General features: G+C 33.0%; 3 protein-coding genes across 4 annotated transcripts; 1 reads left to right on the plus strand and 2 right to left on the minus strand.

The window, feature by feature from the left end:
- Positions 1-119: 119 nt before the first annotated feature.
- LOC108216097 (beta-1,3-galactosyltransferase 7) lies at positions 120-4,319 on the minus strand. 2 transcript variants are annotated; one of them, XM_017388774.2, is made up of 11 exons: positions 3,918-4,319; positions 3,149-3,245; positions 2,987-3,033; positions 2,565-2,752; positions 2,425-2,488; positions 1,746-1,818; positions 1,551-1,671; positions 1,217-1,304; positions 1,012-1,137; positions 732-841; positions 120-647 (listed from the first exon to the last, which is right to left on the minus strand). In XM_017388774.2, exons 1-11 carry the CDS (start codon positions 4,031-4,033, stop codon positions 499-501), a joined length of 1,179 nt encoding a protein of 392 aa, XP_017244263.1. In that variant the 5' UTR covers positions 4,034-4,319; the 3' UTR covers positions 120-498. The 2 variants fall into 2 exon arrangements, with proteins under 2 accessions (XP_017244263.1, XP_063947807.1); XM_064091737.1 differs by having other exon boundaries at positions 2,983-3,033; positions 3,918-4,318.
- Positions 4,320-12,222: 7,903 nt separating this feature from the next.
- Positions 12,223-16,503, plus strand: LOC108216849 (uncharacterized). The gene is made up of 2 exons (XM_017389705.2): positions 12,223-12,374; positions 16,118-16,503. Exon 2 carries the CDS (start codon positions 16,128-16,130, stop codon positions 16,365-16,367), a length of 240 nt encoding a protein of 79 aa, XP_017245194.1. The 5' UTR covers positions 12,223-12,374; positions 16,118-16,127; the 3' UTR covers positions 16,368-16,503.
- A 217-nt stretch (positions 16,504-16,720) lies between these two features.
- On the minus strand, positions 16,721-20,200 carry LOC108219523 (ammonium transporter 3 member 3). Its single transcript, XM_017393015.2, has 3 exons — positions 19,313-20,200; positions 18,800-19,085; positions 16,721-17,425 (listed from the first exon to the last, which is right to left on the minus strand). Exons 1-3 carry the CDS (start codon positions 19,964-19,966, stop codon positions 16,908-16,910), a joined length of 1,458 nt encoding a protein of 485 aa, XP_017248504.1. The 5' UTR covers positions 19,967-20,200; the 3' UTR covers positions 16,721-16,907.
- Positions 20,201-26,499: the final 6,299 nt, after the last annotated feature.

Here is a 26,499-nt window from a genome sequence, read left to right on the forward strand (position 1 = left end):
TATTTTAGAAAGATGTATTTTATCTTATTTTTTGCATTTCTTGATTGTGTTTATATTGTCATATTTTTGTGATTTTCTTTCTAATCATTCGTTTTCCTTTATAAAATAAAATAGACATGTGGAGAAAAAGAAATATAATTCAGCAATCTATAGGTTCTCTGTAATTTGTGCAGAGTACAATCATGAAGGGTCCTTAATATACATGCTAATGTACATTCACATAAGTGCAAGCCTGCAACTCTTTAAATCTACGATTATAAGATACAAAATCTGTGACATAATAATCTTCATTTATAGGAATATTTTTCAGCTAAGCTCGTCGGGAGAACTGCAGCTACTAACCAACCACCAGTGAAGAATGACTTCATCTGCAGATTAATGTAAAAAATCGTATATGTACATTCTCATAGAGTAGGGTTGCTTAGCTAGTAGCTTCTCGAAACTTACTTCAGTAGTTGCTTGAGATTTTTAGATAACAGCCTCGATAGCCTGTTAGTCTCATAACGAAACCCCCCAGATTGCTGAAGCATCTTCGCTACACTTAGCATGCACTTCCTTGATTCTATCCACTGATTTGCAAATCCCGCTGCAGGACCAGTCGAATGAAGCTACACAAACACTGCCTGCTTGTGCTTTCCATTCACATTCTGGAAAGTACGCCACCAAGTTAGTGAATTTTTCCTTCAAAATTATATTAAAAAATAAAAAATACACTTGAAAAATTGTCATACCTGGGGGAGTTCCGCAACACATGGAGTGCTCGTTAATGTGCTCCACCTCAAGCCCAATAAACCAAGTACCAAGTGACACATCTTCATTTGCATATTTATGCAGTATGGCCCTGAAATCAGTTGTCGACAAGTTCTTATCAATAAAAGAAATTCATTGCTTGGCAAAATACTTATGAGAGAGGACTTTTAAATTTGCTATTTACAATGAAATCATTTTTGTGTGCAGATTTTATTTCAGATTGCGGATTTACAGTATAAATATAAGTAATCAAATTCTTACTGGTTATCGGAGACATATTTTGCCAGATTCTTAGAGACGGCATAAATTTGCCCAGTTGCATGCCGTAAGTATTTGTTACCCTCCTCCCCGAATTTCCAGAATTCGGGCTCGTGGTACTTGACATTCCTACAGAGAACACAAGATTGATAAGTTCAACAGCAAAATTTACAAAGGTTATAATTCAGGTATACTAGAAAAAGCTTACTTTCGAGATAGAACCGGTCCAGATTTCATACATCCTATATATACCCTAGGTTTCAAACGATGGCGGGCAAGGGTTGCAGCTAGCATACCTGCATTGCGCTATAAATTAGATAAATAAAGTAATACACCTTTATCTATGGATACAAATAATAAACTAAAAAGCGATATACTGCTACAGTCAGAGTATGAAACATTAATGAGTGTAATTATATTTGATTTTGTCATTTTGAAGATAAATGTCTCCAATTGATCAAACTTGATCATACATATAACGAGGAAGTTTTAGGTTTAGGGATGACAACAGAGACTGCAGTGACAAAATTGTGAAGACATACCCAAATTTACGTGAACATCATCATCAATCTTGACATAGAAATCTGCATCCCACTTGGCATATGCTGTTGACAAAAATGTTTTCGTCTTTGCAGATAACTCATGATAACCTTCGACATGATCCTATTATGCCAACATGTCAGTGTTTGAACTCATATAATACCAGTGCTTAATCATACAAACAGTGTCAAACTCACCAGCCTAAGAAAGTCGTTGTGCTGAGAATCCTCTGAATCAATTGCTCGATCTAAAATGCTATTTGATGTTGCACTGCATTATAAAGTTAGAAAATTACTTAGCCTGAATACTTTAATATAGGAACAGTTAAAGTATACTTTAAAAAGATTCATGTGCACTTGGTACCTCGTTATTCTACTTTAAAACTTTAAAACATATTTTTGTACCAGTTAATTTCCTCTATCGAGATGAAACCAACTTGAAGTTTATATAAAAAGGTGGAGAATCTGGAACTCATGATTATAAAAGTGAAAATGCAAGATTGCTGTCATACTGATATCCAGCAGCCAAGAGTGTGAAGGAATAAAAAAGAGAGGATATATAATTTTAAGATCAGCATAGAAGTCTTAAGCCAGAGCAATTTATTAAAAATGAATATATGTTCCGCATACTTGTATTTGACCAGTAGTTGCTGATATAAGGTTCATGTTAAGTGCCATTTTTTGTGTTCAGTAGTTATGCTAGGAAAACCTTGCAAGAGCTGAATAGAATGGGAATCTTTGTTTGTTTACATTACGTAGTCTTTACATAATTTCATCAGTCAAAACAGTGAAGGGCTTGATCAGATAATAAATTGAATGCTGCAATATAAGATGATATATTGATGGCTCTTTGAATTAAGGATAGAAGCTCAAATACCTGTGGCCAATCATAAAACGAACAACAATCCCCTTTTCCTTCTCCAGTTTTAATAGCTTCTCGCCTAGTACAAACATAAAGATATGTAAAACAGTCCTAACGATTATATATACCTATATCTAAGTAGAGAAGAAAAATACCTTGAGGCATCCAAGTCTGTCTAACAGAATCACGCCTCTTTCTACTGCTGAAGGCAGTGTTTATCCCGATAACCATAAATGCTTTTTGCTTTGTAGTATTGGTCTCTATACCAGACAGCTTGTGACTGCTGCTTCTTTCAACAGAGGGAAGCTCCATTCGTAAATCATCAATTGAGTTGTCCAGTGATCTGAAAGGGGAACAACAATTTTTACATAATATTTTAACAGAAAACCAGTAATTTCATTTATTCATTTGTTGCTTCCTATCTTTCCAGGCTCCCAGCTATCTTGCCTTCCCTATAGCAACAATTTTGATCGGATTTATATTTTGTTAAACACTGATTGTTGCCGCTGCTTTTAGTCCAAAAAGGAATTCGGTAAAATTTAGCACATAATGAAATGATAATGGTCAACATACTCACTGTATAGCTTCATGTGTTTTCTGAAACTCTCCCAGTATTTCGTTGTTCTGATACAATATAAGCCATAGTGAGAACGATGTTACAGATTAAGATGATGAAGAAAATTACATATCTGTATAGATAACCCATTAGTGAAAAGAAAAAGGAGAGAGGAGAGAGGACCTTTTTTGTAGTGCAATCATCAGCAAGAAGCTGCAAGTCTTGATTGCGCTGCAGCGACCACATGATTTGGCCCTTGGATTCGGGAAGAAGCCATACTCTGCACACAAAAAAGACTTAAGCCAACGCTCTAGCAATCAAATTGAATTACTAAACCATGCTGTTAAAGATCTCATTCATCACACGAAACTTAATAAATTTAACAAACAGTCACAGGCTAAAACAGAAGATATGTGAAATCTCGTTTTACTAACATCAGCTTTCCAGTCCAGGACTAGTTTAGTTCTCTGCTCGTGGATATTTAAAACCTCACCTCACCTTCTATGATGTCTCAAAATCAAAGTAATATGGAAAAAATAAGAAATCTGAGTTGAACAAAAAGTCAATCCCTCAGAACCCAAAAAAGGGCTTGAAGTCTAGGAACATGATTCATTACTATCACAGAACTAATTAAACAGTTCTGATCACGTTGTCCAAACCAGTTCCTGTCATAAATTAATTCTTCTCCTCGGTCGATTAGGTTTATGATATATTGTTCTCCGTCTCTTCTAGAATCATTTGTATCCCGCTCCGAGGTTGTTTAGCACGCAATCCGTCTTTGTCAGAACTACAGTAACGACTCTAGAACTTCATATATCCCTCGATAACAAGTTTTTCTTTAAGAAACCAAAACAATCTTATTTTTTTCCTAGATATTCAAATTATCTTCAGCTGGTTGCTAAATAAGAATTTGGACATCAGTACATACAAATTAAAAAATAAATATACGCACCTGCTGGAAACGAGCATGCCAAGTGCAAAGGTGAAGATACAGGACAGGACAATCCACTTAGGTGACACTTTTCCGCTGTTCCGAGATTTCGTCATGGAGTTAAAAGAAGAAGACATGCGAAACTATACAGAGTAGATGTTAGAAATTGGAATGATATTTGATGCGGGCACGCCCTCCTCCAAACACCCTAACAGCTCGAGGTTCTAGGAGAATTGATCACTTAATACGGTGTAAACAACATATAGGAAACTAAGGAGGTAAGAAAGAAGAGGATTGAGTGAGAAACGGGGAATACAGAGTATGTTGTACGTAAGAGCCGAGGCTTTTTGGACAACGGAGACTACGAAGTAGCTGCGAAGTTATAGCACACATTGTTTGGCTTTCAGTAATGTTACTTATTCCACGGCTTGTTTGTTTTGGTCTTGTCTTGCCTTCAACTGTAGAACAAATTGCTATTCAGGTCAATGAGAACCTAACTTTGTCAAATGTCCAACTTTGTCCATGAAAATTGTGACACCTAATCCCACTTTTCTTTCTTTCCAGGCCCAAGCTATTTTATTATTTTTGGTTAAACAACTATTTTTCTTTTGTTAGACAATTTTCTTAAACAATTATTTTTCTTTCTTACGCGCGTCATTCAGGTTTTAAAGGTAGCCGCACTGACTGGCGACTGCTATCTGAATAATAAAAGAACATGTTTTAAATCCATGGCAGGCCAATCATGCTAAATGGGATCGCCACCCACAGTTGAAATTGCTCTAAAATCATGAAATTCTGTATCGTAAAAAGTAGAAAGTGAAAGTGTGAAACTAATCGGTGGAGATTCCGTTTAGAATTAAACGAATAATCGGGAATTAATTAAAATAATTAACAGGGATGGGATATATTAATATATTATAATAATAATTAATTTATTAAATCTTTTATATTATTTAAAAAATATATTGTAATTAATCCGATTTAAAAATCGAACCGGTGCGTATCTTGTAAAAATTAATCGGTCAAATAGGTTTGTTTTAGGACTATGCTAATGATGTATTGCCTGGGATTCATGTCGGCACAATTTTGAATTTATAAGCCAACATATATAGGAAAATGGATATCATGCCACACATGAGCTTGATATTTCTCTTAGAGCACCAACAAAATCCAATTGGGGAGTGGAAGACAGACACATTAGAGTCCATGGTACATCAAGCTACAAGCCATGGCAAAGACATAACACCACACAGAAATGTAAATCACCGGTTCTTGTTGCATACTCTGACTTGAAAAGGTCAGAACATTCAGGTAAAGTAGATATGGCTCCAGGCTTCCAGAGAAAACGAAACCAGACAGAGTGCTCCAACCTATGTAAAAGAAACTCTAACAGTTGCAACTATAAACTTGGTGAACCAAGAGCATACAGCAGTGCCTCATGCGCAGTGCAAGGACCATACTATTGTGACATGGGCACCTTTCGATTCTCCTCAGTCCTCAGAGCCAAAGTAAATGTGCATATTAGGGATTAAGCTTTTCTAGATGGAGTAAATTACATAATTTTCTGGTAGTTTATGTCAATAGCTCATGTCATAATATTAGTAACGAAACTACTCCAGTCAACAGAGTACTTCAGTACATTACATGTGAATGGCAAGTAACAGGACAACAGGATATCTATAATATATAAAATGCATAAAATGTAATCAAAGTGTATAAATGCAACTGATTACGGTATAAGTGATTGCAAACACCTGCACAAGCAGAGACTGTAAAAACCTTTGGAAAAGGTTGGAAGGTTTGAGCAAACTTAATTCTATGTTTACCTGTCTTATTTCGAGCCAACTCAACTCAATATTTGGCGCCGATACCTTCTGTACCCAGACTCTTTCCATCTAAATAAGAATGATTACTTAAACAGACATATCTGTTACAACTAACATTTTACAGCATATATATGTCAAGGCAAAAGATCTTTCCTTGTAACAAGAAAGGTTTGTGTCAATAAAACTTGCAAGTCACTAGAGCTCTTAATAATAAAACTGGAAGCAGAGCAGATTTACCACATACTTCAAACCAAAAAAAAAAAAATAAAGTTCTCAAAGAACACGGGTTCTTCTGCAGCGTCAACATTAAACAGACTTAAGCTATTTAAATACCAATACAATACACAAAAAGAAAATCAGTTGTATTACGGTATCAAAAACCAACTAAACTAAACAGCTGACTGCCACAAAGGTTATCTTAATCATTTGTGCATTCTAATGAGATTTTGAGATACCAAGTACTAAAGAGACTAATGATTTCATTTCCAAAACTTAAACTGACAGCAGCAAAAGTAATAATTATATCTCATCATGAAAAACATGACTCAATATTCGTTAATACTCACTGAAATAACTGTGAAATACAAAATACATTTATAAAATCAGCGGAAGAACAATTTCATTATGCAAGTTCAATTTCTTTTAAATCGGTTACCATCCAATACTACCTTGCATCGTTCTGTAGTATATACCACAGCTTGATTAATGCTCCTGTTCAAGTTCTTGGTCACAAAATTACCCCAACCACAACATGTCTACACCACATCATAACATTCTTAATCTAACTCGCAATACTAAAACATCAATCCAAGTTTAACCTAAACCTAAACCGAAACGATACAATTCAAATATTAAATAACTACTTTACCAGAGACTCTAAAGCATGAAATTCAATTAGGGAAAATAAACCTCAAATTATCAAAGTTCACGTAATTATCGCATATTGTAAATATCCAATTGCTAGATTGGTCACATAAATTATTCGAATCAAAATCGATCCATTACAAATACAAAATTAGAAATAGCATAATCATATTCTAGTGATTGAGTTCCATGATGCTTTTGACCTTGGGTGCGTAGAGCGAATAAACAAGAGCCTGTCTCTTCGCAACCTCCAGCTGCGACTTGCCGTCGGCGAAAGCGGCGGACGGGTCGGTGGCATGTTTGTTGAGACGAAAGGCGTCGATTGTACGACGCTTACTATATTCTCTGATGTTGTAATCGGAGAATTGACGGGATGTTCGAAGGAGTGACCGGAATAGAGACAGGATTTCCGGCCGTGACGGCGACGCAGCGGCCATTTTTAAGCTTTTGGTTTCTTTTGGTTGGCTAGAAGAATCCGCAACCTTATGGTAGGTTTGTATTTATGGCATGAATGTACCGGTAATATTTGTATGTCTTTTTTATTTTTTAATATTTATTTAGTATAATTTTGTTTCCGTTCATTTTATTTTCTCTAATCTAATTATATACTCCCTCCATCCCATTTTAATTGACACTTATTCCTTTTTGGGACGTCCCAAAAAGAATGAACCTATTACACTGAATACTACTTTTCACTATTACACCCCCTACCTTTTTCCACTATCTCTATTCTATAATAATATAACCACTGTTACACCCACTACTTTCCTCCACTATCTCAAATCTATTATTAAAATTTTGATGGGTCTCACCACTTTACCAACTTTTCAACTAATTTAATTTTTTTTACTACATTTTTCTTAATCTCCGTGAAAGTCAAAGCAGTTCAATCTTTCTGGGACGGAGAGAGTACCTTTTTTCATCAATTATCTTTTTTCTTATTTATTGTATGATATTGCACATTCACATTATAATAGGTAATTTTAAGATGAAGCAATATGATAATCTTATTTTATCAATGTTTATACTATTTTTTAAATCTTATTTTATGAATAAAAATTTAATTTATATCCTTATATGAAAGAAATTTGAAAAATAATATATAAAATATATTTCTTAATCTCAAAATATGTGTAAAAAATAAAACGGTTATTATTTTAGAATGTAAAAAGTAGTATGATAATTATTTTAAATTTTACTTTTATTTTCTTTAAGATTTAGAGTTTGATTGATCTATCTGAAAGTAATTAAAATTAAATTTAGAAAAATAGCACAAATATAAATTTAATAAAAATAATGTAATCAAGAAAGATGATGTACTTTTTTGAAAGAAGAGAATTACCGTCATCCACATATTATACTCCCTCCGTCCCTCTCATTTCTTTACGGAGTACTATTTTGGGATGTCTTTCTTATTTTTTTACGTTACTGTAAATAGTAAGTTTTTCTCATTATTACACCCACTATTTTCCCCTGCTATCTCATACTCCCTCCGTCCCAAAAAGATTGATATGCTTTGACTTTCACGTAGATTAAGAAAAATGTAGTAAAAGAAATTAAATTAGTTGAAAAGTTGGTAAAGTGATGGGACCCATCAAAATTTTAATAATAGATTTGAGATAGCGGAGGAAAGTAGTGGATGTAATAATGTTTATATTATTATAGAACAGAGATAGTGGAAGAAGTAGTGGATGTAATAGGGGGAGTATTTAACAATAATAACTACTATTACACCCACTATTTTCCTCCACTATCTCAAATCTATTATTAAATATTGATAGGTCACACTACTTTACCCACTTTTCATCCCCTCCAATGTAAAGAAGGTCCCACCACTTTACCCACTTTTCATCCCCTCCAATGTAAAGAATTATGTAAAGAATTGAGGGGAGTGGGGGACGGAGGGAGTAACTTTTATAATAATATAACCATTTTATGAAAAAACAAAAAAAGCAGGAGATTCAAGTAAAAAAGAAAGCTAGGAATTAAATTGCGATTGTTTTTCAGTTTACGGTGGACCATTAATAATAGGGAAAATAGATTTTTTTGTCACCGAACTTATTATGCTTTCAGAAACTTGCCACTCAACTAAATTTTTTTTCTTTTTAGTCACTGATGTTAGGTTTGGATTTGTTTTTAGTCACTAACTTAGGTTCGGATATGATTATTAGCATTGTGATAATTTTTTGTAGCATCATTAATACATAGTGATAGTATATAATTTTTGATGATATGATGTATGTTTATATTTTTGTATATAGCAATAATAACATAAAATGAGGTGATATAATATTAAAATCAGGAAAAATCGTAATTAGAATTCTAGAAACTCATCAAATCATCAGTATGGAATCAATAACTTCAAAATTTATGCTCTCCATGATAAAATAAAATCTAATTAAGTGATACGATGCATCATCTTTCACTATTAAAGTTTCAATCACCTAGTTCAGCCTAAGATCACTCTTAAATTTATCCTCATAATTTTTAATAACTTTATCTTATTATAATTTTCAAGATAAAGATAAATAAATAGAGAGGAAAACTTAATCTTCGATGATTTATGAGATTTTCTTTTTGCGTATAAAAATTCAAACACTAAATTTTTATTCGGAAGAAAAAATAAATAATTTATGAGAGTACACTTTTAGAAACCGTAAAATGCGTGTTTAACTCTTATCACCGAAAATAAACGATCTTGGGTAAATAAAAGTACTATATATAAAGATAAACATATATTAAATCATCAAAATATTACAAGTTATCACTATATTTTAATAATACTACAAACAATTAATATAATGGTAATAATCAAATCCGAACCTAAATTTAGTTGCAAAAAAAATTCCGAACCTAACATCAGTGACTAAAAGTAAAAAAAAAAAATAATTGAGTGGCAAGTTTTTAAAAACATAATAAGTTCGATGACAAAAAAAATCTATTTTCCCTTAATAATAAACTAGTGAATAAAGCCGCGCTTCGCGGCGGCGTTATTAATTTTTTTTATAAATTTTTATTACGAATTATTATTATAATTGCATAAAAATTAAGAGTCATCTTCACGTTAAACTTATCACTAATAAAAAATATTCTAATTAATATAAAATTTTGTTTAAGTGGCCTCCTGTTAAACACAATACTAATAAAAAAATTGTTTGAACCGTCCTTCAAGACAATATTAATCAATAATTAAGATAAAATTAAATATAATAATATCAATAAAAATTAATTTGAGCCGCTCTCTCGCCAAACACAATACTAATAAAAATTATTATAATTATGATAAAGTTAAAAATTATAATTGGATGAAAATTAATTTAAGACGTGGTCCCGTTTTAAAAAAAATATATATATATTATAACTTAGATAAAAAATTATTTTAGTCATTTCCCGTCAAACATAATACTGATAAAAAATTTATTATTATTTAGATAAAAATTAATTCGGGCCGCCCTCCCTGAAGCACAATACTAATATCATTTACATTATGATAAATTATAATTATAATTGGATAAATATATCCAATTTCATAGATTATAGCTATCATATATTTCTTAAGTCCTATTTCTTAACTGTTTAGAATTATGTCTCTTTTCTTTTAAGATTTCTACTTCTTAACTACTTAGAATTTCATAGATTTTAGCTATTTTATACTTTCAAGACTCCTATTTCTTAACATTTTAGAATTATCTCTCTTTTCTTTTAAGATTCCTATTTATTAACTATTTAATTTATTGTCTCTCAAAAAATTAGAAAAATCAAAACTGATTTTTTTTTCGGTTGACCGAAACCAAATTTTAATAAAAAAACTCTACCGAAAACCGAACCGAATTAAATTTGGTTTTTAACCGAACTGAAATTTAAATTTCGGTTAATACAAGAAATCGAAATTATTAACCGAAATTTTCAAAAAACATCTAAAAAGTGAAAATTATGAAAATAAAAGCAAGTTTACATTCCAAGTCAATAGAAAAAGGCTTCAGCGAGAATAAAAAATAACTACAAAAACTATTTGAGGGTCTTACAAAACATACTTGAAGGCCGGAGACTGAAATACACCAGTGTGTTTGAGGGTTTGAGCAGCAGGGAGCAGCAGATCGATGGACTTGGAAGTTAATGAACTGGTATTTAGGTTGGTCGTATATATTCTCGGAAGTGGGAAGTGAGTAGATACACGCTTATAAATTATAAAAATATTTATACTATTAATTAAAAATACTATTTTTTATATAGTATATAAAAATTCGGTTAATCATTCGGTTTTCGAGCTAAAAAACCGAAAAACCAAAATATCAAAATTTGGCTACCAAAAACCGAACCGAAATTTAAAATTCGGTTAACCAAACTGAAATTATTTCGATTTTTCGGTTCAGTTTTTGGTTAACCGAACCGAATCACACCCCTAATTACACTACACCAACATATCAAATCAAATAAGAAATAAAAATCTAAACTTTATCATAAATCCCAAATCCCACGTCAAAGATTCAATTTTTATCAGAAAACAGTGTCATCACAGTCCAGACTCCAGATTATATATGAATGGCATGGCAAATATCAAGATTTTATGACAAATAGGGTTTTAGTTAACCTGATGAACGTGTCTGTGGGGTTGAAGAATCAAGAATCTCCCAGCATGATTAAACTCCTTTTTCAATTCACATACGGTATATATCTGCTTCGGTTAATAAAATAATTATATTTTTATCATACCGGTTTATGAAATGCAGGATGCAGGTACTCTAGATCGTGTATTAATTTATTTATTTTTTAGTCATGGTAGATATTTATGTTGGTGATCCGTATGATAAATTTTGCTTCTGTAAAATTTTAGTTATGTTATAAATCTTCAATATATAAATATATAAAGAATTGTATTAACTTTAGAATTCTATAAAAAAAGAATTGTATTACCTTTAAAATTCAATAAAAAAAAATTGTATTACTTTTAGAATTCGATAAGAAAAGAATTGTATACCTTTATAAGTCTTGAACTTGATTTTTTGAATTATAACTATATTTTCTCTCCAAAATTTAAGAAAAATCAGAAGACTGAATCGAACAATCCTAGAGACGCTCGCATCCTCCTTTATATATCGCGCTTCGCGGCGGCGTTATGAATTTTTTTTAAATTTAGACAAAAAAATTGTTTTAGCTACTTTCCCGTCAAACATAATACTAATAAAAAAATATTATTATTTAGGTAAAAATTAATTTGGGCCGCCCTCCCCTTAAACACAATACTAATAAATAATCTTTTTTTATAAATTTTGATACGAAATAATATTATAATTCCATAAAAGTTATTTTCAGTCGTGTTCCCGTTAAACATATCTTCAATATATCTTATCGAAAATAAGAATTGTATATATTACTTTACATATCTTAAATATAAATTGTATTTTATCTATTATTATTAGTTTGAATAAATATAATCCTATTTCTTTTAGAATTACTAAATAAGAAAAAAATTGTATCATCTTTAAAATTCAATAAGAAATACTATTGTATCATCTTTAGAATTTAATAAGAAATACAAAATAAGAAAAGAACTGTATCATCTTTAGAATTAAATAAGAAAAGAATTGTATTACTTTTAGAATTCTTGGACCTGATTTTTTGAATTATAATTATATTTTATCTCCGAAATTCAAGAAAAATCAGAAGACTGAATCGAACAATCCTAGAGACGCCCGCATCCTCCTTTATATATATATATATTGAATCTTTAGAGTGAGCTTGTTTCTTCTATCTTCTGGGCGACATTGACAAAGAGACCAAGCGCCAGGTAATCCTTTTGCCTTCTGTGATTTCTGTTGTTTGCTTTTCCCCCGTCTGCAACCACAATTCATTGAATTTTGTATGTAATCTATGCTCCTTCTGAATCACACATCAAGTTTAAAAAAAAAAGAAAAGAAGTACGTGTGTGTACGGGCGGGGAGAGAGAGAGTCTCAGAAAGATACAGTGGTTGATGATCGAAAGAGGGGGGAGTGGGAGATTGAGAGGGAGAGGGGGACATAGAGAGAGATGGAGGGTGGAAGAGAGAGAGAGAGAGAGGGAGCAGGAGGGGGAGGGAGAGAGACTTTTATCTTACTGGCATGGATTCATTCCCATTCTTGATTTCAATTATGTATTGACTAGATATGTTTAAGCTATAAGCCCTACTTTTATCAAATTCGGCAATACTAGTTTAATTAGGTCGTTCAGGTTAGGTTAAGAGCAAGTCCAACACTATACTAAGAGGTTCCCTAAAAATATTATAAAATAATATGTCTTAGTAATTTAGCACAAGATTTAGCACATGAGCTCCAATAGTACTCCCTATATCCATTCCCTATTATTATAATAATATTAAAAAAGAGGGAAAGAGGAAAAAAAAGAGAGGGAAATGATGTGGAGGAGAGAGGGAAATGAATATTTTAATGATAAAAATAGTTTAGAAATGGCTAGCATATTCTAAAAATAGGGAAGGGGAGGCTTGAGCTAGTGATTTAGCACATCACTAGCATAGTGTTGGAGTGCAATTTTATCTCATATTCCCTATTTTTGGATTTAAGACTTGATTTAGCACACCTATTGGACTTGCTCTAAAGAAAGATGTTTAAGTGTTTGAGATAGGGAGGTCGGGTAAGTTGAGTGAATTAGCAACTTGAATTGGTGAGAAAGAGAATGATTTCTTTATTTTTATATTATTTATATATACTACTACCTCCGTCCCTTTTTACTTGTCACTTTGACTTTTTGCACGTAACTTAAGGTGAGTAAAAAACATAATTCCGCTCATTATTTTTTAAATTTTCTTTTTGTGAATAAAAATATAAACTATAAACTTTAATTCAAAAAAAGAAAATTTTAAAAATAATAAGTAGAAGTATGTTTTTTAATCACCTTAAATTACGTGCAAAAAGTCAAAGTGACAAGTAAAAAGGGACGGAGGTAGTACTTGTCTAGGTGTTAACTCAGGTTACAAGGCCTGAGATTATTCGTATATCGCAATTGAAATTTTGTATCAAATTAGATACATGTCCCTGATCTTAGAGAGACAGAGTGAGCATAATCTTGGACTTGATTTTTATGGAAGTGGCCGGTTTTGGTTTTGGAGCATTTTTTATAACATGCTTTGATGGTACAGTGTCCTCCAGTTTACAATACTTTCAAGAATTTCCTGCTATTAATGAGACGAAAGGCTATGTGAATTAAAAGAAAAATAAGTATGAAGTTCTACAAAGAACATAAGATAACTTCTTTATTTCTCGTTGATGCCCTGAAACCATACTTTGTTAGGAGCAGTAGGATGGAATTAAGTCTTTATACGTACCTTAATACCCACCTAGAAATTTGAGATGCATTTGTTGATAGTAATTAACTTTATGTGGGAATTTCTGAATCCACCTTACTTATATTTATTAAGGCAATAGAGTTTAATTTCCGCTCCTTCTACGTGTAGGTAATAACCTGTTTATTTATTTCTGTATTTTCCTGACCTGTTATAATCTTGAATACCTATCCTGTTATTTTGGAAATAAAGTGTTGTTATATGTTAACCGAACGCAATTTGTTAATGCTTTTGTGGTTATGAAGGTAAATGATGAGCTTGAATGCTTTACTGACTTGAAACAGAATTCAAAAATTAAAGAATTATTACAAAATGTCAGAGAAAATAAGTAAAAGGACAGAATTTATTAGCAAAAGAAAGAAAGCATTGAATTAGGGTGTTTGAACCATGGGACAACCCACAGCCTTAGGATTCTCAACCACTGTAGAAAGGAGTTTGTATGCCCGTAGTAGAGAACAATTATCATATTCAAAATACAAATCTATAAGGCTGTATTCTCTTGGATGTAATGAAACTGGGAGAGAATGATATGGATTTGTACTCCTATATGGGGTGTGTGTTTATAATTTTTTATTTCTTCATCCAATTCACATCCTAACAATTTAAGCTAGAATTCTAACCCGCCTGAACTGCTCCATTCATGTTATTCTTCATTTTCCCTACGATCTTCATCACTGAAATTTCTACTAACCCATGTTTTTTCACTATTCTCCCATACATCCTTTCTTTCTCCATAAATTTTGTTCACTTGTCATTCCATTCCTACACCATTGCATTTTCTCCAAGTGAAGACAACCTAAGTTATTCATGTATGTGGGAATTACAATTTCCTCTACAGAAGATAGACCAGACCTAGATCAGAAATAAAGAGTTAAGACAACTAATATTCTCTAGAATATTCCTATATACTGTAAAAGGTTTAAAATCTGTTATGTTTTCACCAACTCTCCACTATTCTTATGTCCCATTGTTGGGGAAAGGTTTGCCACAACTCAAGGTGTTTAACCTGCCATGTAGCTTCTTTGGTTTATCCGATCCTTAAGGTGTTTGCATGCTGATCTTGTTGTATTTCTCAGTCTTATCGTTTGTTATAATTCTGATGCTAGTGCTTTCAACCTCATTGTGTCAGCTTCTTGACTTTTTTTCTGGAAAGGCTAGCTTTTCCTCGACTTCGTCATGAATTGTAGACAGATCATATTGATTTTATTGACCTTCTGATGATGACTTTTCTTCGCAGTTTTTACCCTGTTGAATATGTATTTTTTTGTCATGTTTTTTCTTTTAATTTTTCTTGCAGTTGATAATGCCATCTTGATCTTATTAATGTCAAGCTTGCAGTGCTTTATTCAATTCATACAAGTATACAACATGGATTAATATAATTTTAGCTCGCTTTGATGATGACAAACATGTACTCGTAGTACAAGAAATCACATTGCTCGTTGAAATAAGAAATTTTACCTTCGACAAACTTAATTTAGGATAGTGTGGATTAATACATAATTCAAAGCTTGTTGTTGCTGATCTATAACTAGATTGTTGGACTGATAAGATGAGAGTGTAGGTTATGAAGTTTAACTTCAGGAATTACAGGGGTGAATGTGCAAATTCTAGAAAGTTTGAACATATTTGTGAATGTCAGAGATTCCAGGATTTTTTAAAACCTTTTTTTTTTTAACTTCAGGGGCTAAATAAGTACTTGAAGTATCTTAGAAAGATTTTAAATGATTCCTAGAACACGGTATGTGTGTAAAAACTTTCGATGATCAGGGTTATTATATATGAAAATCTCACACTGCTGGGTTGGTTATCAAAAAGTTGAGGAATTTTGAGATGAATTACTTTTTTCACAAAAACCTGCTAGGCCGATTTTAAAGATTGGAAACAGCTCGAGGGTGATGCCATAGCAAACATATTATTCATGGTTCACTGAACAGTGTAGTTGAATAACACCCGCTGCAAACAGTACATCTTTATGAATGGTAGTGAAAAGTTATGTTGTAATTTTGTTGTTAACCAATATATCAGAACATCTTCTTTGTTGAAACCTTTGCACAAGTTTTCTTCAAATACTGCATTCTATTTTTGGTTAAGCAAATCTTCCAAGGGCATATTTTTGTGCACATTTGTTTTTCATTATATCTCCAACTCAGCTAATAGTTTTCTTTCTGACTGCGATGTTTCCATTTTCCAGGTAACTAAACATGGGAAATAAGGCTGCTAAGCCAGAACCAAAGAAGGACGAGATTCTTGTGAAGGTCATGCCTCCACTCGACCCTACATATGTTCGCTGGCTTGCTCGAGACCTGGAACGAATCTATGGCTATACTCCCAAATATCCTTGTGCAGTGAAACCACCAGATCATTATATCGAGTACATGCGTTTACAAGGATGGTTGGATGTGGACTTGAATGACCCCGACTTAGCTCATCTGTTCAAGTAAATTACATGTTCTGTACTTATAAAAGTCTTTCTATCACTTAAAGCTAATTTTATTACTTGAAATTTGTAGCAAACACAGTATGCTGACATTCAATTATGCTTGCATGTATACAAATTGTCAATGTGTTTAATCTGTACTCTGTTGTTGGGTTTAAGTGGAGATCGATACTAGTAAGTGACACGGGGGAGTGTCCCTCCTAAAATTTTTTTTGACATGTTTTTAGTTTTCACCATTCTAAATTTTGTAAAATTATATAAGCATCTCTACAAAATTTGAAAATATGTAGTAGTTTTTTGAAAATGTGCTTGGTACCCTTCAAATAAAATAATCATAGATCCGTCCCCGGATACAGGTATCTAAAAATTACAGTAGATAGATACTGAAAATCACTATACATAGAATTTGGAATTAAATACATTTTGAATATACTGTATGATGAAAGTAAAAGAGTGAAGATTACAAAGTAGTAAGCATATTCAAAATATAATCGAGTAGTTTCGAGCTATACATAACACGTTTTTCTGAACAGGATTACATGTATCACATAACTTGAGTCACCCCAATGGAAGGTTTGAAATGCTCTCCTTCATCCACAGAATGAATCCCATGTTTAGTTTCATCATATTTCTCCCCATCTCCCCACAATGCATAAGCCTCTTCTCCGTGCACCGCATCATCTCCAATGACCAGCTGTTCTTCGGACATTCGTAGTGGCATTATGAAACTTATAACGACACAGATTATCGACGTGACAACAATGTTCCAGCCAATGATAAAACCACCGCCAACAAGCTGTTTACCCATCTGAGAACCACCTCCGTAGGCTGCACCCCTGGTATCTGGTATTGGCAGGAACAATCTGCAGAGTGCTGGCTCTGCGAAAACCCCTGTGAGAAAACCGCCTAGGTAGCCAGCGACGGCGTGAGTGTGGAAGACGCCGAGTGTGTCGTCGATTTTCTGGAGCAGAGTCCATCTTTTGTGGACAACCATCATGGTGAACCACGGAATGCTGCCGGAGAGAATTCCCATTACAATCGCTGCCCATCCTTGCACAAGACCTTCAAATAACCACCAGCAATATTGCATTTCAGATAATCATCAGTTGCAGTCATTGCTTAGAAAATAACCGGACAAATCTTAAGTACTGCTAATTTTTTGATATGAGTCGAGGACCGGAACGGATATATGATCCAAGTCATAAAAACATCAAGTAAATTTTCGAAAAACACTTATATATTTTTTAAATTTTATGAGGGCAAATTTTATAAGATTTAGAATAGTGGATATCTAGTGAAAAGATATTAAAAAATGTGTTACCCGTGTCTCCAGATCCGTCTCTAGTTGGAGATTAAAATGTTTTCTTACTTAATTTTAGTTTTAATTTTTAAAACTAAAATCTGGAAAAAGAAATTGACGGCGTATTTCTGACCTAAGCACGTATCTAAGCACTAGTGTGTAATTCAAACTAACTACAGTACAAAAATACTGTACTATAAATAAATCAAACTTTTAATTTCTTTGACCTAGTATAAAAGATAACTACTTGAACATTTTGTAGCAAAGGGACCACTAATATGGTACAGTAGTTTCATAATCAAGAGGTCAAACTCAGAAGTTGACTGACAATATTGTTTTGGATTCGTATACAGTGATTGAAACATATCTCAGTCCTGGTTGATCAGTGGAACTATTGTTGGGGACAAATGTGGTACACGGAAAATATGGCACAAACAGTTTAAACGTGAGATTTTCTTGCATGCTCAATATAAGACTTGGGCAAACATTATGATGCCCATGTTCTCCTTGGACTTTGTATTTGTATAGTCCCCTTTAAACCTATTTGAGAGGAAAATTTCATAATTGTGTAATATACTTCATATTTAATATTTAATAAATATTTAATATTTTTTATTTATTAAAATAAGTCATTTACTTTCAAAAACAGTATACACGTATATATTTTTCTAAATAATTCACCGAAAAATAAGATAAGGCGAATGAGATTGATTTGTCCGTCACAAAAAAAATATATGCCAAGTCACTTGATTTTGCCTATGCATATTCATTTATATATATAGTCATATTTTTGATCCGGTTTGAGAAAATTTTATGAAAATAAGAACTTAATTTCAAAAAAAGTACATAGTGACATTTTTTATGAATCTGATAAATATATATTCAATTTTAGAAAATATATAAATTATATTTACGCACTATGTTCTCAAATAGAAGCAACTAATTTTGATAAATACGATAAGTTAAATTAGACACCTCAAATAACCTTTTTACAGATAAAACCTTTGTATATGTTGAGTAGAATCTTTCTAAAGCAATGACGTGCTTTTAACTAGTCAAATATGTACACTCTTCATATTTCACGCTACCATACAGTTGACTAGTATGAGATAGCCACAGGGGATGAAAATATGTACCTGCACCAGGAGTAATGCAAACGAGGCCGGTGATCATGCCCTGAACAGCTCCGATCACTGAAGGTTTTTTGAAGAAGATCACATCCAGCCATGTCCACACTAGTAAACTAGTCGCTGCACATATGTTGGTGTTCAGAATCGCCATTGACGAGTCTATGTTCGCCGTGTAAGGCCCTCCTCCGTTGAAACCAGCCCATCCCATCCACAGCAGTCCTGCTCCGGCCAACATCAGCAATATATTGTTTGGTGGAAATCTCTCCCTGTCTGCCCTCGACCTTGGCCCGACCTGAAAAATAAAATTAGAGTCAACATGTGTTATTGTCTGTTACGGAAATTTAAATACTCTAGATACGAGATAGTTAGAGTTAGTATCTATAGTCTGTTACGAAAATTTTAATACTCTGGATATGAGATAGTTAGAGTTAGTACTCCCTCAGTCTCCTCAATTGTATATATCGGGGAAGTGAATAAAAACAGTATGAAAATGAATGGGACGGAGGGAGTAGTAATTACCCAATAAGCAGCGGTTAATCCAGCGATACCAGAAGAGAGATGGATAACGTAGCCACCAGTGTAATCGATAACGCCCCATTGGAACAAGAATCCGCCGCCCCACAAGCTGAACGCTCCCACAGTGTACGAAAACGTCAACCAGAGAGGCACGAACATCATCCAAGCCTTGATGTTCATCCTCCCCAGCAACGAGCCAGCCAACAAGATCAGAGTAATACAAGCAAACACGCACTGATACCAAACCATAGACGCCATGGGAAAGTACGGCTCGATCATAGGCATCTGTTCCGTGCCATTGTCATAATTGTGTCGTGTGGCTGGCAACTCAGCTTGGCCGATCAAGAACCTCTGGCCTAAAGCTGGCCCAGCTTTTCCCCAAAACGGCAGAAGCTTTTCGCCAAACGACATCTTGTAAGCCCATGTCACCCAGCAAATTATGACTGCTGCGAATGCATAGAGAGCCATGAAAGCCGAATTCACGGCCCATTTTTTCTTGACAATGCTTCCGTAGAGGATCACGAGGCCCGGGACACTCTGCATCCCCACCACCGTGGCCGCCATCATCTGCCATGCGTTGTCGCCTTTGTTTAGCCAGTCAGGCACCGAGGAAGTGTTGTTTAGGTACGCTATCGGTACTGTGGTATTATTACTCATGGCTCCAGAGTAAATTGCAGACGATACTCAAGATTAAAGATTTTGGTAGGTGAGGTCTATGAATTATGGCAACTTAGCTCCACATATATAGATGCATTCGCATAGAGATTCCTCAGAGATCCATTGACTCAGTTTAGGTCAATGAAGACATGACATACGAATGCGCTGTCGTGATAGTACGTGCTTGCTTGAACATTAACTACCAATTTTTCGCGTACACAAAAAAAATAAAAAAAATTAACCCGAATCCAAAACAAGCCGAGATATTTATATGATAATAGTACCGAATAGTCGAATACAATTAACTGTGAATGCAAAATGTCTTGAACTGGGAACACGGTTTCAACAAAGAAAAGTCTAGCCATAGTTGCGCCCAACTTGCGCTCTTTTGTTTTGGGGTGATGAGTCCACTTCCAACCACCCAATAAACCAATCCTGCTGAGAGCGAGAGCTGCTTTCTAACTCAAGCATCGAATCAAAGACTTTTACACAGACCTAGAAGCAGCCAAAATTGCGGCTCACAGATCAGACCAGAGTCTTGTACACCGTAGACTGGGGCGGATCTAGAATTCAAATTTTGGGGCGCCAAACAAATTTCAAAAAACACCTATGTATTTTTAAATTCTGTAAGGGCACTTCTATAATTTGTAAAATTTAGAATGATGGAAAAATGTCAAAAATAAAACTTAAAGGGCACACCGCACGCGTGTCTCTCGTGCCTCTTACTAGATTTTATAATTCTACCGGGATGCTCTTCTAATTTTGTAAAAGAACATTCAAGAGCACACCGCACACGTGTCTCCCGTGCCTCTTACTAGATCCGTCACTGACCGTAGACGATGTAGAGACCGTGAGCCACGAGCGTCTGATCCTCAGAATCTGCTAGAATTTCGTCATTTTTTGTGGAATTTTTTTCTAAGCATTTAATTGTTGATTAAGTAGGATTTGTCGATATACACACTGATAAATGAGAAGACTTGAATATTGAAGAGTCTACGCATCTAAAGATACCTTTTGTACACAGAAAAGTTAAAGATTTTCCAAGGAATCTATTTCTGACGTTGATATAAAATTGATTAGAGCATGTAGCTGGCAGTTTGTTCACATTCTTTCCGTTGATAATTTGTAAAAGCAGCTGGCCATTGACATTTCAAATGAACAATTAACAAAGGAAAATTAATAAAGTATGTTCCGGACTCCATGGATTCAACTTGAAATATTATCATGTCCTTGTGTACGGTGTGGCGTATTTTGATGACCAAGTAAGCAATTGCTTGTACGTTAATGGCTCAAATTAAACATTGAAAAAGTTGGTAGTGATATTATGACTTTAAATTTAAGTGGATAGAATTGATAACAGAACTATGAATATGGTCAATCTGAAATATAACGATGAGAGTAGGTAAAGATGATGCAAGTGCCGAACGGCGAAACAAAAACTAACGAATGCTTTCGTGAAAACGACCCATATTTAAAAACAGAGAGAATTATAATCGGGGCATACTTTTTCCGTGAGAAGAAATTAGATTAGTTCTGAGGACTTAGACATGAAATCAAAAGTATTCATGGATTCCTAATCATTAGTCCAAATATAAATTTAGATATTTAGTTGTGCGCATGCAGTTCTAGCGAACTATTGATGCGCAGTTATTCCACGAACCAATCATTCTTCTTAATTTGCACGATGCTGGTAGCATTTATGTCTGCAGACAAGTACTCCCTCCGTCCCCCTCAATTGTTTATATTAGAGGAGAACGGGGACGCGGCACGGACTTTAATGCTCCTGTAAAGTATAGTTCTATAAATTTTTTTTAAGATTTTTTTTTCTAAATAAAAGTTTGAATGTTATATTTTTATTCAGAAAAAAAAATCTTAAAAATATGTTATAAAATTATATTTTACAAGAGCATTGAAGTGCGTGTCGAGCAGTGAAAAAGAAACGTATAGAATTAAATGGGACAGAGGGAGTAATATATAAAAAGGAGAGAGTGTAAATGGGACAGAGAGAGTAATATATAAAAAGAAGAGAGTGGAGTAAAAATAGTGTGAAAAGAAAGAAAAAGTGTAAAAGTGGTAGGACCCGTTAACTATTTTAGGAAGTTTTGTAATGTAAAGAAATGAGTGAGACGGCTTAAAAAGAAAACGGTAAAGAATCTGGTGGGACGGAGGGAGTAATAGACATCGGCTAATACAAATGATCGTACCTGGCCAGGGGAAACCAAAACTGGAAGTATTCATACGGTAAGGATAACGACGATGGTGGTAATAATTTGAGTGATGAGAGTGGAGAGAAGGATCGGGTATTTTCCTCGCATACCAGTACGGATGGTGGATCGGATAGGGCTGATGATGATAAGTACTATAGATATCAGCCATTCCTAAAGAACCGTCTCCATAAGTATGAATTATTGGAACTTGACGACGGATGTTGAAGCTTAACAAGAAGCAGCTCCGCATGCTGCCCTGCTTGGGCTAATGCATAGAGCAGCATGTTTAGATCCACTTGTCCTGATATATCTGCTATTCCTCTATCACTGCATGCATTCATGCAATATGGTTGCAAAATCATTAAGCAATCCAAACCAAATTAAAATTGTGGATTTGGATCCATTTGAAATCACATTTACGAAAATGAATTTGGTTTCTAGTCTCATATTTCTCACACATCTAACCACACACACATTACCACATGCACATCCTATGATTCGAACATGACTTTATTTGAAAAAACCAAGAGCTTGAACCACTACATCAACTCACACACTCACACACACTATTGTTATATTTAGTATTCATTACATTGTCATTTGAGTGTATTAATTTTTGTTCATTATATAATACTTATTTTTACCTACTAAACTAGTTATCCATAATTCAAACTATAATTATAACCACATTTATTAATATATGATTTAAAAATGGTTTTGGTTCATTTCTCCAAAGTAAATCTATTTTATAAGAATCAAAACCAAATTAAAATCACATTTTGCCATCGGAATCAGGATTTTAGTACCTCGGTATTTTGATCAAATAGTATTCACTTTTACAAAACAAATCAACTTGTTTTTTGCGAATCGAGTAAAGATAATTAATATATAATAAATTAATCGTCGAGATTTTTTCGAGATAGTCACGCACCGCAGATGGAACCTACAACCTCCAGCACCTTCATCTTGCAAGCTTCACAGTTCGCATTCACTTTCAGAACACACCCCTAGTTCAAAATCCACTAAACCAAAAAATAATTAATAATTACCTGTATGGTAATAATTAATTCTACTTGTGGAAAATTACCTGTATAATTTTGTCATCATTCTTTTTTTAATGAGGTAATTATACTTTCAAACAATTGGCCAGATTATAATTTAAGTAATTTTTAATATATTATAAAGTACATTTTTGTATATAAAAAAAAACTACATTAAGTGTCTATTAAAACACTACAAGAAAAACCGGGTATTTTTGACCGGTTATTTTTGACCGCCTTATTTTTGACCGAACGCAGTCATATTTAAGGTCAAACTCGCATTTCACCAAGTCAAGGCTAAAATTGACCGATTAATTTTGACTGCTCACAATTTTGACCGAAAACGGTCAAAATTAGTTTTCGGTCAAATTTATCCGGTCAATTTTAAATGGCGGGCTCCGCAAAAAATTGAGGGAAATTTCCCGCCAAAGCATGTTTTCGATGACGTCATCAAATTTGACCGATCGCGGTCAAATTTGTGTGCGGTCAAAATTATTTTCTAGGCGGGAATTTTCCCGCACAAAGTTTCAAAAAAAATTAAATATATGTTTGACTCGTCTATTTTCCCTTTTCCACCATTTCTTTTCTATTTTCTCATCAAATCGTTGAGATCATCAAGTAAGTATCACATTCTAGTATTTAAATTATTTTTTTTCTTTTAAATAATATAAATTCAATACCTAATTATGATAATTATATTGGTTAAATTGTCTTTCCTAAATTTGTTAAATTAGTGTAGAGTATTGTTTGTGAAATTGGTATAAATGTTTGATGTTACTCATGTATGATGAAATTAGTATAGATTTGTGTATTAGTATAAATTTTAGGTATGAGTTAATTAGAATTTTGTGATTTTATTTTATTTGTATTTATATTGAATTTTGTAGACGAACATTAACTTTAATCCATAACATGTCTGGACGATAAAACAAATATTATAAAAGAATAACCAACAAACAAATATCACTAAAAGTTACGGCATTGACATTTTCATTCATCAATATCATGTCAAGATTATATTTTTCTCCCTTGTTTGGATTTGTCGACTCTCACATCCGACAAACTCTTATTCTCATAAGTCAATAATCTCTGTCGATATTCAAAGTATCTAACATAGTATAACTCATTCCCTTGTAATTGATACAAGGTTTATGAGGGACTAACTCATCTTTTGAGGCTGACTTTTTGAAACTCACTTCGACTTTTAAGACTAAAATGCACAAGTAGATGTATGCATATAATGTTGTAAGTTGTTAGCCTAACCTTGGTGATAGAATTTCTAACTGCTTTAGTAATTGATTTTGCTGTAGTAATTGATTTTGCAGCGTAAAACTTATCTTATCAGTTATGAATGGTATCAGTTATAAATGGTGTATGATGAAGTTTATTTACAGTGTCTATCTAATTTAAGTTTACATTAAATTGCAAAGTTCAGTATTGTTAGTTTGGGTTGTGATTGGATTGGGTTATTTTGATTTGGTTACAGGTGGGATAGTAGTATATATAGCTAGGTCATGACGTTTTTTTTTGGTAATATTATTGTTAAATTTGGCTGTTTTCGGTCGAATTAAACTTATTATATTTGAACGAAAACGGTCAAATTTATAAATTTGACTACAACTTTCTAGTCAAAAATATAAAATTGACTAACTGAAATAAGTGGTCAAATTTATAAATATGACTGGATATAAGTGGTCAAAAAAATAAATTTGACCGAGTTGGTCAAATTAATTTAAAAATAGGCGGGAAATTTGAATTTTCGTGAAAATTTGAAGTTCGAAAAAAATAGTCAAAATTGACCGCAAACGGTCAAAATTGGCGGTCAATTTTAAACGGTCAAAACTAACCAGTCAATTTTATCCGGTCAAATTTAACTATTTTTGACCGAAAATGACTAAAATCCACTAAGCTATGACTGACCGCCGATTCCGGTCAAAATTAACTAAATTTGACCGAATCCGGTCAAATTTAACTAAAATTGACCAGAAATGGCGGTCAATTTTATCCATTTTTCTTGTAGTGAAATTAGTTCATGAATAAAAATAAAGAACAACGTAATTTATATGGGGTTAATTATCTAGTTGGTCATTGAAGTGAACTTAATGTATCAAGTTGGTCATTGAACTTAAAACGATATCAAGATGGTCATTAAAGTCATCATAAATATCAAACAAGTATCTAGAAATATGAGTTCAAGCAGTAAAAATATTTTTTATAAAGTTTTACACATGATTTTTGAATGTTATCATAACCAAGTAAAATGTTATGACTTCTAGTATTTATGATAAAGTATTTAGATTTTATCAAATAATGTGTAAAATTTTATAAATAATATTTTTACCGCTTAAACTCACATTTCGATGTACCTATTTGAATTTATGATGATTTTAGTGACCATTTCAATATCAATTTCAGTTCAAAGACCAACTTAATAAGTCCTGTTCAATGAATAACTAGATAATTAATCCAATTCATATGTACTTTCGCGTAATCTTTTACGTCAAAGTTATTGTCCAGAGACTTTCTCGTATTGACTAACGAAAGACGAAAGTTTGTACAGGGGCAAATTACTCTGCAAATTGAATATTACAGAATTTATTAATGGGCTACGACCCTGTTGTTATCATCCGCTTCTTATTTAATGGACCATCTCGCCACAGACAAAAGCCCAATTGTTTATATTGTTTTAGAGGTTTTTTTTTCATTCACCTAGCTTCTATCTTTTTTTCTTTTTTTTTTTAAAATCTACATACACGTAGATAAATTGTATCGAAATACAATAAACCGCATTAGGGATTTCTTTTTTTCAAGAAAGTTTATCATCTAACCGAAAGTCATGCAAGCATAACTCCGGACGCTTAGACAATAAAGCTTAAATGAATAAGTAAAGAAAACCCATAAGTCCCGTAGCTTCCAGAGTATCCTGAAAAAACAAATCAAACAAAACATAAATCAACATACAAAAAAATCACACACATATAAGTTTAATTAAAGTAAAATAGAAAATCTAATAAAAAGCAAAACAAAAATATATATATATATATTAAAAATAGATAGAAAATAAAATAATATAGAAATATTAATTAATTTCTAACCAAAGGAAAATCCTTTGGTTAGACACATAAAAATTAATTTTTTTGGCACAATAAAATTAAAATTTAAGTGAGGAGTAAAGGATGAAATATAATTAAATATAATTAAATAAAATGATCATCAAAATGGTCAATAAGCCATTAAAAGTGGCATCCATAATTGGAACAAAAAGCCATAAAAGGCACGATAAAGC

This window comes from Daucus carota, chromosome 4 (genome assembly GCF_001625215.2).
Source record: "Daucus carota subsp. sativus chromosome 4, DH1 v3.0, whole genome shotgun sequence".
NCBI lineage: Eukaryota > Viridiplantae > Streptophyta > Magnoliopsida > Apiales > Apiaceae > Daucus > Daucus carota.

Coding starts and splice junctions, on each gene's coding strand:
- LOC108219523 (XM_017393015.2), bottom strand. CDS start 19,966: ATGAGTAATAATACCACAGTACCGATAGCGTACCTAAACAACACTTCC. Junction 19,086..19,312: donor GATTAACCGCTGCTTATTGG/GTAATTACTACT, acceptor TTTATTTTTCAG/GTCGGGCCAAGGTCGAGGGC. Junction 17,426..18,799: donor TTGCATTACTCCTGGTGCAG/GTACATATTTTC, acceptor GGTTATTTGAAG/GTCTTGTGCAAGGATGGGCA.
- LOC108216849 (XM_017389705.2), top strand. CDS start 16,128: ATGGGAAATAAGGCTGCTAAGCCAGAACCAAAGAAGGACGAGATTCTT.
- LOC108216097 (XM_017388774.2), bottom strand. CDS start 4,033: ATGTCTTCTTCTTTTAACTCCATGACGAAATCTCGGAACAGCGGAAAA. Junction 3,034..3,148: donor ATGATTGCACTACAAAAAAG/GTCCTCTCTCCT, acceptor ATATTGTATCAG/AACAACGAAATACTGGGAGA. Junction 648..731: donor GTGTTGCGGAACTCCCCCAG/GTATGACAATTT, acceptor CGTACTTTCCAG/AATGTGAATGGAAAGCACAA.